The following is a 14200-nucleotide window of genomic DNA, read 5'->3' on the forward strand; positions in this document are numbered from 1 at the left end:
TTCAGCAGGTTGTATTTGACCTGATATGTAAAGTTGTAAGTGGCCTCGAAGCAGAATCTGCATCAGTTACATCTCAGTTAGAAATTGAAACTGTGCCCCCAAAGTTCAGTGATTTAGATCCAAGTGAGGAGGCAATTACAAATGAAGATCAGTCCATTCAGCAGCATCAGGGTACTTTGCTAAGTAATGAAAGTTCGCAGTTTCTGTCTGTGGCTGAAGAGGGAGGACATGACTACGTGGCAAATGGAATCTCCAGAAATAGCTCCTCACCTTGTATTTCAGGAACCACACAGTCTCTCCACGATTCTTCTGTTGCTTCCACAGAAACTAAATCTAGACAGAGGAGTCACAGTAGCATTCAATTCAGCTTCAAAGAAAAACTATCAGAAAAAATCTCAGAGAAAGAAACTATTGTTAAGGAGTCAGGTAAACAGCCAGGAGCAAAACCCAAAGTAAAACTTGCTAGAAAAAAGGATGATGACAAGAAGAAAATGTCACATGAAAAACTCAAACAAACCAGTGTTTTTTTTAGTGATGGTCTGGATTTAGAAAACTGGTATAGTTGTGGTGAGGGAGAAATTTCTGAAATTGAGAGTGACATGGGTTCTCCAGGATCACGGAAATCTCCCAGTTTCAACATCCATCCTCTCTATCAACATGTGCTCCTGTATCTTCAGTTGTATGACTCATCAAGGACACTGTATGCTTTTTCTGCCATCAAAGCCATCTTGAAAACGAACCCTCTTGCTTTTGTAAATGCCATTTCAACCACTAGTATCAATAATGTGTATACCCCTCAGTTGTCTCTGCTTCAGAATCTATTGGCCAGACACCGGATTTCTGTTATGGGCAAAGACTTTTATAGTCACATTCCAGTGGACTCAAATCATAACTTCCGGAGTTCAATGTACATAGAAATCCTTATTTCTCTCTGCTTATACTACATGCGCAGCCACTACCCAACTCATGTCAAGGTCACTGCACAGGACTTAATAGGCAATCGGAATATGCAAATGATGAGCATAGAGATTTTGACACTCCTCTTTACTGAGCTGGCAAAAGTAATAGAAAGCTCAGCCAAAGGTTTCCCTAGTTTTATCTCTGATATGCTTTCTAAGTGCAAAGTTCAGAAAGTGATTCTTCATTGTTTGCTGTCATCCATCTTTAGTGCACAGAAATGGCACAGTGAAAAAATGGCAGGTAAGAACATGGTTGCTGTGGAAGAAGGTTTCTCAGAGGACAGCCTTATCAATTTCTCAGAGGATGAATTTGACAATGGCAGCACGCTCCAGTCACAACTTCTTAGGGTGCTTCAGAGGCTGATTGTTCTAGAACACCGGGTAATGACTATTCCTGAAGAAAATGAAACAGGGTTTGATTTTGTTGTATCTGACTTGGAACACATCAATCCCCATCAGCCCATGACTTCTCTTCAGTACTTGCATGCTCAGCCAATCACATGTCAAGGCATGTTCCTTTGTGCAGTGATACGAGCTTTGCATCAACACTGCGCATGTAAGATGCACCCACAGTGGATTGGTTTAATCACGTCCACTCTGCCTTACATGGGAAAGGTTCTACAGAGAGTGGTTGTTTCTGTGACCCTACAGCTGTGCAGAAATTTGGATAACCTAATTCAGCAGTACAAATACGAAACAGGATTATCGGACAGTAGGTAAGGGCTGATGTTTAACTTTTTTGTCATTGACCTTTTTCATATTTATGATTCCTTAAATGTGCACAAAGTTGGTCACAATTTGAGTAAAATAAGTTAGTGGGTTTTAGGAAGTTACAGATAGCATGTCATTTTCATAAAGAAGAAAATGACATCTAGCGTCTCACGGAAAGTATCTAGAATGAAAAAGGGAAGGAATATTTAAGCTGGCCTTTTTTCTCCCAAGGGCTGAAATCAATTTGATGTACTTCTTGACTGAGCTGGCAAAAGTTAATAGGAAGTTTAGCCAAGAGTTTCCCCAGTTTTATCTGATGTGTTATTGAAGTGCAGATTAATTTCAGACTGAAATTGATTTAAATTTATGAATCTTTTCCCATCTCATTTTATTTTTAGTTTTGGATTTTTGTAGTTTGGTGGTAAACTCCACCTGTGTCTCCATGCCATATTCAAAATTAATCTGTGAAAACTTAGCTACATGTTTAGTACACTGCCATCTGGTTTTTCTCCAGTACACCGTAGCCATCGCATGTTAAATATAAGAAACTGCCTGTATCGTTTGATGTCGATATGCCTGCCATTCCCTAGTAGCTAGCAATTCACTGGCTATATTTATTTTGTATATTTTATATATATTTTGTATGAACTCTAGTACATTCAGACCAACTACATTTTATAGATTAGGAAATAAAAGGTCCTACTTTATTCTTTTTGTCAATTATTCATCTAATATTTATTGAGCACATACTATGTGCCTGACACAGTCTGGATATTTACTAGTGATAAAATAGGAACTATGTTTTCACAAAACTTATGTTCAAATAGTGCATTTCATTTCAGGCCTCTGTGGATGGCATCAATTATTCCACCAGATATGATTCTTACTCTTTTGGAAGGGATCACAGCCATTATCCACTATTGTTTATTGGATCCAACTACACAGTATCACCAAGTAAGACTGCACACATATTTGACCCACTTTTAAAGACTATCAAGTTTTTAAAAGTCCGCATTTGTCAACCTCAGTAAATAATAAGGTTTTTCTCCTCCAATTTTAATAGCTTTTGGTCAATGTAGACCAAAAACACCTGTTTGAAGCTCGCAGTGGAATCCTCTCAATTCTTCACATGATCATGTCCTCTGTGACATTGCTTTGGAGCATACTGCATCAGGCTGATTCTTCAGAAAAGATGACCATTGCGGCCTCTGCGTCTGTTACCACTATTAATCTTGGAGCCACAAAGGTTAGACAATTTACCCTTAGTCTGTAAGGCTCAAGAGTCTCTTTGAGGACTTTCCTAAAGATTACGTTAGTAGTCTCTCTCCACAATTTTGCTTCTCACGGTTTCAGTTAATCACAGTCTGAAAATACTGACTAGGTCATAGTGGCTTTGTCATTCACCTTGCTTGATCTTAACACGTACACTAAATATAGTACAGCAAAATATTTTGAGAGAGACCATTCTTACGTAATATTCATTATACTATCTTGTTATAATTATTCTATTTTATTATTGTCACTTTCTTAGTATGCCTAATTAATAAATTAAACTTTATCATAGTAATGTATGTATAGGAAAAAACAACGTATATCATTTAGTGCTATCCATAGTTTCAAACATCCTTATGGGTCTTATCTCTCCTGTGAATAAAGGGGATAGTCAGAATGTATGAATAATTTGAGAAGTATATATGACATGCTGTGTAGATTAGCTATCAAATAATTTTGAACAGTTTTATTAAGATATATTTGACATATCACAAATGTGTCCACTTTAAGTATACAATCCAGTGAATTTTCTTTAGTAAGTTTATGGAGTTGTGAATCAGATCAGTACTATCCAGTTTTTGAATGTACCCTTCACCATAAAAATATTACTGATACCTGTTTTACTTAACTTCAGGCTCCCATTGCTCACCTAATCAGTCACTAATCTGTTTTCTTTTTGTGTATAGATTTGTTTTTCTAGGCATTTCAAAAAGTGAAACATTTGATTTTTCTTTCATACAACATGTTCGAGGTTCATTTATGCATGTTACAACTTTGTTCCCTTTTATGACATTATAAGTTGACATTTTAATATGCAGAGTGTTCCTAAGAAATAATTTAGTAATATGTACAGAGAGCTTTAAAAATCTTTGACCCCAGTAATCTACTTTAGGAATGAATTCTGAGGCAATCAAAATTATGCATAGATAGATATACACCAAATGTTTATTATAGCTTTTTTTTTTTCAGAGAGATTTTGCCGTAGGACATGTGTGCTCGCTTGAGAGACAGTAAAAAAGTGAGAAATCAGCCCCCCTGGGGACAGCCACACTGCAGTCCCCTCCCTCCATTTTTCTCTTGGGATTTTGGGCACACATATATGACATGCACACGCTCCCAGCGTGAGTTTTAAGCTACTGGGTCCAGGACTTGAACTGCAGTCAACTAAGTGGGAGTCCAGATACGCAACCATTATGCCATCTGCTGGTTCATATTATAGAATTATTTAATAGCAAAAACAGTTCTTAAACGATAAATCTTGAAATTGATAGAAAAAAAATTATCCTTTCGGAGTTACATTATGGAGCCAATAATAGTTGTGGTCTTGAAGAATTATTACTGGATGAAAAAGTGCTCACACGAAATTCAGTGAAACAAGGATATTACATAATTGAACAAGTATTTCATGTAAGAGATTAAACAAGTATTTTCAATTATGTAAAGAAAAATTTAACTGAAGACTAAGGAATAAAGTTCATGTATTAACAGCGATTTTCTCAGTATCATAAGGTTGATGGTCAATTTTAATATTTTTTATCTTTGGCGATATTTTTCAAATTTTCTACTTCATATTTTAAATATAATGTGAATACTTAAAAGCATGTCATGCTATGTCAAGCTTTCAAATTGACATTCCTCAGTACTCTAATCTTATTCCTAAACCTGACCACTTAGATCAGGTACTCATGGGATTCTATATGGAATTAGGGGAAGAGTGGGAACCATTTGAACATATCATCTAAAAACTGATATTTAGAGTAAACTATACTTTTTATACTTCTTTTCACTTAGATATACAAGGAGTTTTATAATTATAAAACGGCCCACTTTTTTCTAAGGACTCTACATCAATCTTCATAAATTGAAAAAAAATTTAATTGCCATAGGGTACATACACTCGCCAAAGAGACAGAGACAGAAAGCAAGAAATCACCCTCCAGAGGGGATGGCCTCACTGTAATCCCTTCTCCATTCTCTTCTCAGGATTTTGGGCACGCACGCACACATGCCCAGCGTGAGTTTTAAGCCACCAGGTCCAGGAGTTGAACAGCAGTTAATTATGTGGGAGACCAGCAACAACCATTATGCTATCTACTGATCCCAATAAATCAAATTTTGTATATTGTATTTTTGTTCTTGCGTGTGGAGAGGTTTTTTTGTTTGTTTGTTTGTTTGTTTTTTGGGGTTTTTTTGTTTTGTTTTGTTTGTTTGTTTGTTTTGCTATAGGGTGCGTGTGCTCACCAGAAAGACAGAGAGACAGAAAGCGAGAACTCACCCACCCCCACCCCCCGGCGAGAGATTGCCATGCTGCAGTCCCTTCTCCTCCATTCTCATCTCAGGACCTTGGGCACACATGCATTTGCACCCGGCATGAGTTTAAGCCACGGGGTCCAGGACTCGGACTGCAGTTGACTACATGGGAGTTCAGTGACATAACCATTATGTTAACTGCTGGCTGCTATATTGTATTTTTGAGTGGAGTTGTATTCAACTCATTTTATAGGGTTTTTCTTTTAAAATTAAGCAGTCATGATTATAGATTTTAGAACCATAGTTAAAAGTACCCTGACTGTTAGGTAGGTAGTAAAATATATAAGTACTAAATTTTATTTTAAGAAAAACTAAAAATGCAATCTAGTTATTAATGTTTTCGTCTTGTGTTATTTAACTTGTCATTGGCGTCCATTGTTTTAGAACTTGAGACAACAGATTCTTGAATTATTGGGCCCCATTTCAATGAATCATGGTGTTCACTTTATGGCTGCCATTGCATTTGTATGGAATGAAAGAAGGCAGAACAAAACCACCATCCGGACCAAGGTATGTACTTAACCATTGGTACTTCTTTTTTCGTTTGGTGAATAAGTGCTCATTTTAGACTCTTCATAGGTTGTAATAGGACTGGATGTATGGAGAGTGGAAAAACAAAAGTTTGTCTATAGGTTTAGGTAATGACTTCTTTCCTAAATTTCTTTAAATAAATATTGATTAAAATTTGAGATCAGTTATAAGAGGTATTATTTTATGTGAAAAAAGAGAAATTAGGACTGTCTCCATAGCACAGCAGTAATACACTGCTCAAGAGAAGCCAGATCTCACATAGAAGTCCATTGCAGTTTGAATCCTCAGGCTTCCTAGGTCAGCCTGAGACACTCATGCATGTGCATTAGTGCCTAAGCTTCAATAGGCTAGAGGACTAGAGGAACAGGGTCAAGGCATGATCAGACTGTGAACGGTTCTCATCTCCCTCTCAGTCTCTCTCTCATCTCTCTCTCTCTTTCTCTCTTTTTCACTAATGTGCATGTACTCTGTCTTGAAGAAAATAAAAAGAGAAATTAGTATGATATTAAAAGTGTAACTGTATTTTAAATAGAGTTGGCAATTTGTTGTAGTATTTTTTTAAATGCATGTCAGGCCAGCTAGTGGCAGAGTAGTTAAAGTGGCTGGATTCTACATGGCTGATAGCACGCTTCATATTTGAGACCCGGCAGCTTGAAAAACACACTTTCTGTACATTCATTCCAAAAATCCCTAAAAGGAGAAATGGAGGAGAGGGATTGTGGTGTGACTATCCCCATGGAGGATTCTTTCTCACTCACATGCCCACTCTCTGTTGAGCACACATACTGGCAAAAATTTTTTTTAATTTAGAAAAACAAAGGATATGGAGAGAAGTTTTTGACTTGGCTCATTTTTTATTATTGTATGGTAGTTTAAATAGTTCATTTTTCTAAATATAATTCATAAATTGGATTCTACTGAATTATGCATGTTAAAATTGTGTTGCATTTTGAGTTTAAAAGCTCAAAAAAAGTGTTGTGTACTGGAATAAACTGTGACACATTAGAATAGTAAAAATATTGGGCTGGCCCTGGAGCACAGTAGTCAAGGGAGCTAGATTGCACAAAGCCTACTACAGTTTGAATCCTAGCCCTGGCAGCTTGAAATAGAAGCTGGGCACATGTGCACACATGCCCCAAATCCTTACAGGGTGGAGAAATGGAAAGAAAAGGATTGTGAAATTACCAGCCCCACTAGGGGGTATTGTTTTCTCTTTGTCTCTCTCTCTCTCTCTGTCTGGCAAGTACCATGCCCTATAGTAATTTTAAAAAAAAGAATAGGGGGGCAGGCAGGTCACATGGTAGTTCAGGACGCTGGACTCCCACATGGCCGACTACAGTTCGAGTGGTGGACCTGACAGATTGCTTTCTCTTTTTTTTTGGAGAGGTTTTTGCTATAGGGCACGTGCACTCGCCAGACAGACAGAGACAGAGAGACAGAAAGTGAGAAATCACCTCCAGGGGGGATGGCCACGCCGCAATCCCTTCTCTGTTCTCCTCTCGGGATCTTGGGCACGCACACACACGTGCCCTATGTGAATTTTAAGCCACCGGGTCCAGGATGTGAACTACAGTCGACTACATGGGAGTCCAGCAACATAGCCATTACACTAACTGCTGTTTCAGGCGGATTGCCTTCTCACTTTCCCTCTCTCTGTCTTTCTCTTTCTTTCTGGTCAAATTAAAATAAGTAAGTAAATAAGTTAAATGAAAAGAATAGGAGGACTTATGAAATAATTTAAACTGATGTAAAATGTATGATTTTTTTTTCTACTTAAAGTACTGATTGCATATTGCATACATGCTGACATTTCTAAAGTAATGAAAATAAACATTCTCATTATGTTACATTATTTTACATATGAGACTATAGTGAAAATATACTGAACAGAATTGAAATCCTAGACTATTTAAATTATTTAAATTTGGTCAAGAACATGACAGATTTTTGTCTGCTCAGTCCCAAAAAATGGGGAGTAAAAGGCTTTAAAAAGGCAAAACTCACAATAACGAAAAAGTTTGGTGAGAAGTGACCACAGATAAATAAGATACATCAAAAATTTACAAGATGAAAAGCATGTATCTTAGTTGTGACTTAGTAGTGAAGCTTATATCTAACTACCTGCAAGAGAGAAACTAGTTCCTGCTGTGAAACTATAGATGGTCTCTGGAAGTAAACGTATTGGATGCTTTTAAAAGCAGAAGGTTAGGATAAGATTAAGATATGGAGAAATGGTTGCAGGTTTATAAAAGAATCTGTCAGATAGATACCTTTTAAATCTCCTTTCCCAACTCAACCAACCACTTCCTTCATCTACCCTATTCCTGCAAGAGACCAGTGTCAGGTATACTCTATGAATAATTCGTTGGGGCCAACAGGTGACATAGTGAGTACAGCTCTGGATTCCCACATGAATACCTGTAGTTTGAGTCCCAGACCCAGAGGCTTGAAAATCACACCAGGAGTATGTGCATGCATGCCCAAAATCCCAGGAGGAGAATGGAGGAGTAGGGATTGCAGCATGGCCATCATTCCTGGAGGATGATTCCTCACTTTCCCTTTCACTGTCTTTCTGTTTCTCTCTTGTAAGTGTACACACTTTATAGCCAAAATTAAAAAAAAAAAAAGTTTGTTGGGATAGTCTCTAGACCCGAGATAGGAGTTTCACACAGGTAGAAGTGAGACTTCATGATGAAACCAAGAACATTCAGGAAAAGTCTGTATACTGAAAAATGGGAATGAGCCTTATCCCAATCATTAAATCCCAGGTAGAACTGTTATGGATTCCTCTCTGGGAAAGTGACCTCACCAAGGGAAAAAATGAAAAAAAGTACAGCTACTATTTTTTAGTCCCTAACAAAAGAAAACTAGGCTGTAGTCACAGTAAGTCCCATCTTGTACACAAATGCATGACTTCCCATTACTTTGTAATTTCTTTTTGAAAGGTACTAGCAGCATAATGGTTAAGAGCATAGACTTTGAAGCCAGATCTCTGGGGTTCAAATCCTGACTTCTCTACTCACTAGCTATCTAAACTCAGGGTAGAAATACTACTTTATGGGAGTCGTGAAAATTTAAAAAATCAAAAGAAAGAAATAAGGAGAAAAATATGTATGTAACACTTATACCAATGCCTGGCACCTAATAAGCATTGTATAAACATCTACCATGGCTCAGCCTTTAGACGATGTGCCTTTTGTCTTCTAAAGTTGGAAATTAATAGACAATGTCTAAAATTGGGGGAAAAATTTAAATAGGAAAAATAGCAGTTGTGTGTGTGCCTTATACAAAAGTAATATAAAAGAACTAAAGGAGGCTGCACGATTGCTTTTGCATGTGATAAGGGCTAGGGCAAGGCACTGCTGTTTTGTCTTATAAAGCTTATTGTCCTATTTGACTTTTTGAAATGATGTATGTGTATTGATAAAATTTAATCTAACTTAGGGACTTTCAAAGGTTTTTATATTGAGAAGAAACCATCACATTGTCTTTTAATTATGTGACTTCTTTGTGTGTTTGTGCGTGCACTAGAAGATGCATGCACTCACAAGAGATGGAGCTTACGAGTAATCACACACGTCTGTGGGGATTGATCATGCTGCAATCCCTTCTTCTCTTCAGGATTTTGGCCATGCACATGCCTGGCGTATTTCTCAAGTGTTCAGGTCCAGGATTTGAACCACATGAATGGCCATGTGAAATCCAGCTGTCTCAACTAGTAGGCCAGGGATCTGGCCTGTGACTTCTTGTAAAATAATTATATACACAAAGAAATATGTAAATACAACGATGTGTTATTCAGGTCATTCCTGCAGCCAGTGATGAACAGCTGTTACTAGTGGAACTGGTTCGTTCAATCAGTGTCATGAGAGCAGAGACTGTCATCCAGACTGTGAAAGAAGTTTTAAAGCAACCCCCAGCCATAGCCAAAGACAAGGTACGGAAAAGCTTTTTGCTTGTTTTACAGTTCTCTTTCAGAAATAATGTTCTTTTCATTGTGTGCTGGTTGCAGGGATGGTGCATGTGGCCTCACACTGCTTTAATAAAAACAATTGTCAATGTCTGCAATATCTAGTTATTTTGAACATTCCCGTAACCAATAAAGAGCAGTAGATTGCTCATACAGGTTGAACATCTCTTATTCAAATATCTGAAATTCAGAATTCTCCAAACTCCAAACTTTTTGAATGCTGACATAATGTCACAAGTAAAGAACTTCATATCTTCATGTGACAGGTCTCAGTGAAAATGTTGTAATACAAAATTGTTGCATTGTGTATAAAGTATATATAAACCATAAATGAATATTGTGTTTAGACTTAGGCTCTGTCCTTAAAACAGCTCATTATATTTATGCAAGTATTCCAAAATCCGAAACATTTCTGATCCCAAGTATTATGGTTAAGGGATACTGAACCTGTATCTCAGTATGTATATCAAAGGCAGTCAGGAACTATGTGACTCAGTTCTTAAGAGAAGTGTTTACTGATGGTCATTAAGGAAAGAACAGAAGCCAGAGCCCAATGTCTGTTTACTTCAGTACACATTTCACATATTCCTTACTGCTTGCTTTTCTGAATTAATTTCTCGGTTCTCTAAATTCCCTACGTTTTGCCATATTCTTAATCTGCTCAAAGTTATTTCTTGATCATGCAGTGGGTCATCAGAAAAGTCATAACGTATTTTTGCATAGAAAATACTTCATGATTTTCCTGACAACCTAATACAATACTACGCTTTCTAAGGACTACAGAAAATAATAGCATAGTCATTCCACTCACAATACTTTGTCTCTGATTAGGCAAACAAACTCTTTCCAAATTAGGAAAAGGACGGATTTCTCTAGTTTTTCTTCTCTTTGTCCAAGCAATACCAAAAAGTCATAATTTTTTTTCTAGAAAAGAATCGCCAACTGCAAACTAGATTTTGAGCCAAGCCAAAATAGATCTGATCACATCCTTAAAAGAATTATTACATATATCTGAAAATGCCGACTTGTTTTTAATTTTCCTTTATCTCTTTCTTGTATCGCCAAAGGGAAAAAGGATGCTTGTATGTGTGAATAGTCATTGTTTTTAATGATTTTCTGACTATTCTGAAAAGATCTCTGGAGCATGTGTCTTAGGAGTTTTAGTTTGAATATGAAAGCTCAGTCTGCATAATATCTGAGCACGCATTTGTGCCAGACATTGGGCTACACAAGATGAATCTAAAACATAGAAGAGCCAGTTCCAACTCCTGTCCCCCACTAACTGCTGCTCCCTCAAAGCTCTAAATTCCACTAGACACTTGATTTTACTTTGAGGGGTAAAAGCAGGCAATTTTGAGGTAATACTTGGAACTGAAAAAGAACAAATTGGTAAATGTCAATGGGCATTAATTTAGTTCCTTGCCTGCTACTGATTTCCAAGGGCAGGTGTCATTGTTTTAATGATATATTATACTCAGCGTGGTTTATCATAGCTACATCTTAAGTTATGAGGAATTGATCCCAAACTTGAGCTACACTAAAAGAGACTCAAATACACATTTAATAAGAAATCTCAACTTAATTCTGATAGCACCAAGTATTAATAAAAGCTACCTAAAATAAAAATAGTTTTGATGCATATGGAATAAATGAATCATTTAAAAGTGACTGGTAGAGTATTACCTGTTGATATGTGAGAAAAGAAAACAGGACTTTTTCTATTTCTCCCATCTATTTTCAACTATTTAAATAGTTTTGTGTTATGAATTCTCCCTACTAAATGGAAGAGACTTGCATGACTTCCTTTTGTAACTAACTAGTGTTCGATTTTGTCTTATTCAATTTTTTTAAATTAACAATTGGCAATAAGATACGGAGTATTTGCAACAATGAAAGCACAAAGGCAGCAGATTTCTTCACTATAAAATTTTTTTGTTTGTTTATAGAAACATCTTTCTTTGGAAGTCTGCATGCTTCAATTTTTCTATGCTTATATTCAAAGGTAAGAGTAATGATGTATTATCTCCTTACAGTGTTACTAATACATAGAAGTTATCAAATATAGGAAGACAGGCACCTGAATTCTTTCAAGAAGTTGCTAGAATTTTTTTCCGTACAGCTAAAAGAATAAGTACTAGAAGGAGAGAAGCATTGTTTATAGGTACATCAATACAACATATGGGTATCTTAATGCCCCAGCCATGCAGATCTTGTCCTAAAGATACTAAAGATAGTTGGATATTAAAACACCAAATTGTAAGAAACTCATTTCAATATAACTGAAAAGCTAAACCTAATCTTGAAATTGTGCTTATTGCCACTGAATCCATTATTATTTTCATATAGGTGAACATGTAGCAGTTCAATCTGGTCTTATTTAGAACCTGAATCTTAATCCTCCCTTATAGGGTAATTCATTGTTAATCCTCAATTTGGCATCTGTGACTATGGCTAGCATCTATGACTAGCATTTATAAAGTTAGACTATTTAGTGTATTTAAGCTGGTTGTGATTTAAGAGTAAAGGTTGCCTACAGAGGTGTAGGTCCAGAAATCAAGGTAGTCTGAATTTCTTTTCAGGTGAGAGACTAGTGTTCAGGATAGATTGACAGCCCTTCCTAACGTAAGGTGGAGACTTATAGGTGAACAAAAAAGAACTAATGTAAAAAAGAAAGAGAGATTAGAGAGTAGGAGTAGGTGACTTGATGTCATTAGACAAACAGAACTATTGTAGTTATATTTTACTTTTTTTTGAAGAGGTTTTTGCTATAGGGTACATCTACTCGCCAGAAAGACAGACAGAAACAGAGAGACAGAAAGCAAGAAATCACCTCCCAGGGGGGATGGCCATGCTGCAATCCCTTCTCCTCCATTCTCTTCTCGGGATCTTGGGCATGCATGCACACACGCCTGGTGTGAGTTTTAAGCCTCCAGGTTCAGGACACGAACCTCAGTCGACTACATGGGAGTCCAGTGACATAGCCATTACGCTAACTGCTGTTCCCGTATTTTACTTTTGAGAATCTACGTAATGAATGGGATTTCTATGGCAAATTTTCTCAATTACAAATTAGCATTAGGCATTTTAAATATGTTCTCTTCTTAAAATATTAATAGAAAATAAAAATGTTTTAGGAATTTTTTTCTATCATAGTCTGTAAAAATTGAGGGAATGGGAGCCAGCAGGTTGCATAGTGATTATGGCGCTGGACTCCCACATGGCTGGCCACACTTTGAGTTCCAGGCCTGGCAGCTTAAAATAATGCAGGGTGTATGTGCATGCATGCCCAAAAATCCAGGAAAAAGATGCAGGAGAAGGGATTGTGGTGTGCCTATCCCCCCAACCCCAGGGGTGGGGGGTGATTTCTCACTTTCCCTGTCTCCCTCTGTTTCTTTCCAGAAAGTACACATTCCTTCTGGCAAAAACTTTCCCCCCCCCCCAAAAAAAAAAAAAAACCTAGTGAATGTTTTAGAGAAGTTAGTAGAAATATGTACTAAAAACTGTGGAAAAAAATTAAAAAGACTATTAAAGTTTACTGTGGCTTTCTGTGTATATAAATGATATTTACCTTACAGAATTCCAGTTCCCAATTTAGTGGACAGCTGGGCATCGCTATTGATACTCCTGAAAGACTCTATACAACTGAGTCTTCCAGCCCCAGGGCAGTTTCTTATCCTTGGGTAAGCAATGTTACTTAAAAATACTATTTTGAATAAAACAGTAATGCTTATTTTCCTGATTGCTGAGTAACAGATGTTCAGGGTGACTGTGTTCTGTCTACCTTCTCATAGTGTTCTTAAGGTACAGAGGTAGATGTGTAACAAGTTCAAATAAGAGGGTGAAGGGAAGAAACAATGTTTATAAAATGTAAATGAATCAACATAAAACTGTTACAGCATCAGTTACTTTTGGGGACCAGTGCCGGAGAGGGTGAGTAGCATGGCTTGAGAGGAACTTCATGGAGGAAGGGCATTAAGGCTGAGCCCTAAACATAAATAGACTTGGAAAAGTCATTTTCTCTCTAATCTTTGAGTTTCCTTATCTTTGTTAATGATGTGACTTTTTGATAAACACCAGTCATGCTTACTTAACTGAGATCATCATAATATCAACAGTATGTTTTTTCTTGGTTCATAATAGGTCCCAAGCAAATATTTCTTTGGTGAAGTGAGATAGTAGGAGCAGAAAACCTTTACAGAGACAGGAAGCAAAGGTTATATTGGGGCAAAGTACTTTATCAAATTTGGTGGAAGAGTAGAACACAGGCAGTGGGATGGGAGGAAATAAAACGGAATGGTGGGAAAGGGAGACTGGAACTTCACAGGAAAGTATCTCAGATCTTATTTTAAGGAATTTGGTGTTGTGCGGGGTGGTCAGTACTGATGGCAGTTTTGAGGAAGGCCATGACTCTGAGGAGTTAGTAGTAGGGTAGATTTGAGGGGAAAGA

General features: G+C 37.1%; 1 protein-coding gene across 1 annotated transcript in view; it reads left to right on the plus strand.

Moving 5' to 3' along the window:
• Nucleotides 1–14200, plus strand: part of DOP1A (DOP1 leucine zipper like protein A) — a gene marked incomplete in the record, with an annotated part of 125170 nt that overhangs the window by 88477 nt on the left and 22493 nt on the right. The window contains 7 exon segments of the mRNA XM_027769901.1: nt 1–1675; nt 2513–2624; nt 2734–2916; nt 5637–5762; nt 9586–9720; nt 11700–11755; nt 13329–13433. Of these exon segments, the coding sequence (XP_027625702.1) occupies nt 1–1675; nt 2513–2624; nt 2734–2916; nt 5637–5762; nt 9586–9720; nt 11700–11755; nt 13329–13433 (2392 nt within the window).

Source organism: Tupaia chinensis, unplaced genomic scaffold (genome assembly GCF_000334495.1).
Source record: "Tupaia chinensis unplaced genomic scaffold, TupChi_1.0 Scaffold000097_1, whole genome shotgun sequence".
Classification (NCBI taxonomy): domain Eukaryota; kingdom Metazoa; phylum Chordata; class Mammalia; order Scandentia; family Tupaiidae; genus Tupaia; species Tupaia belangeri.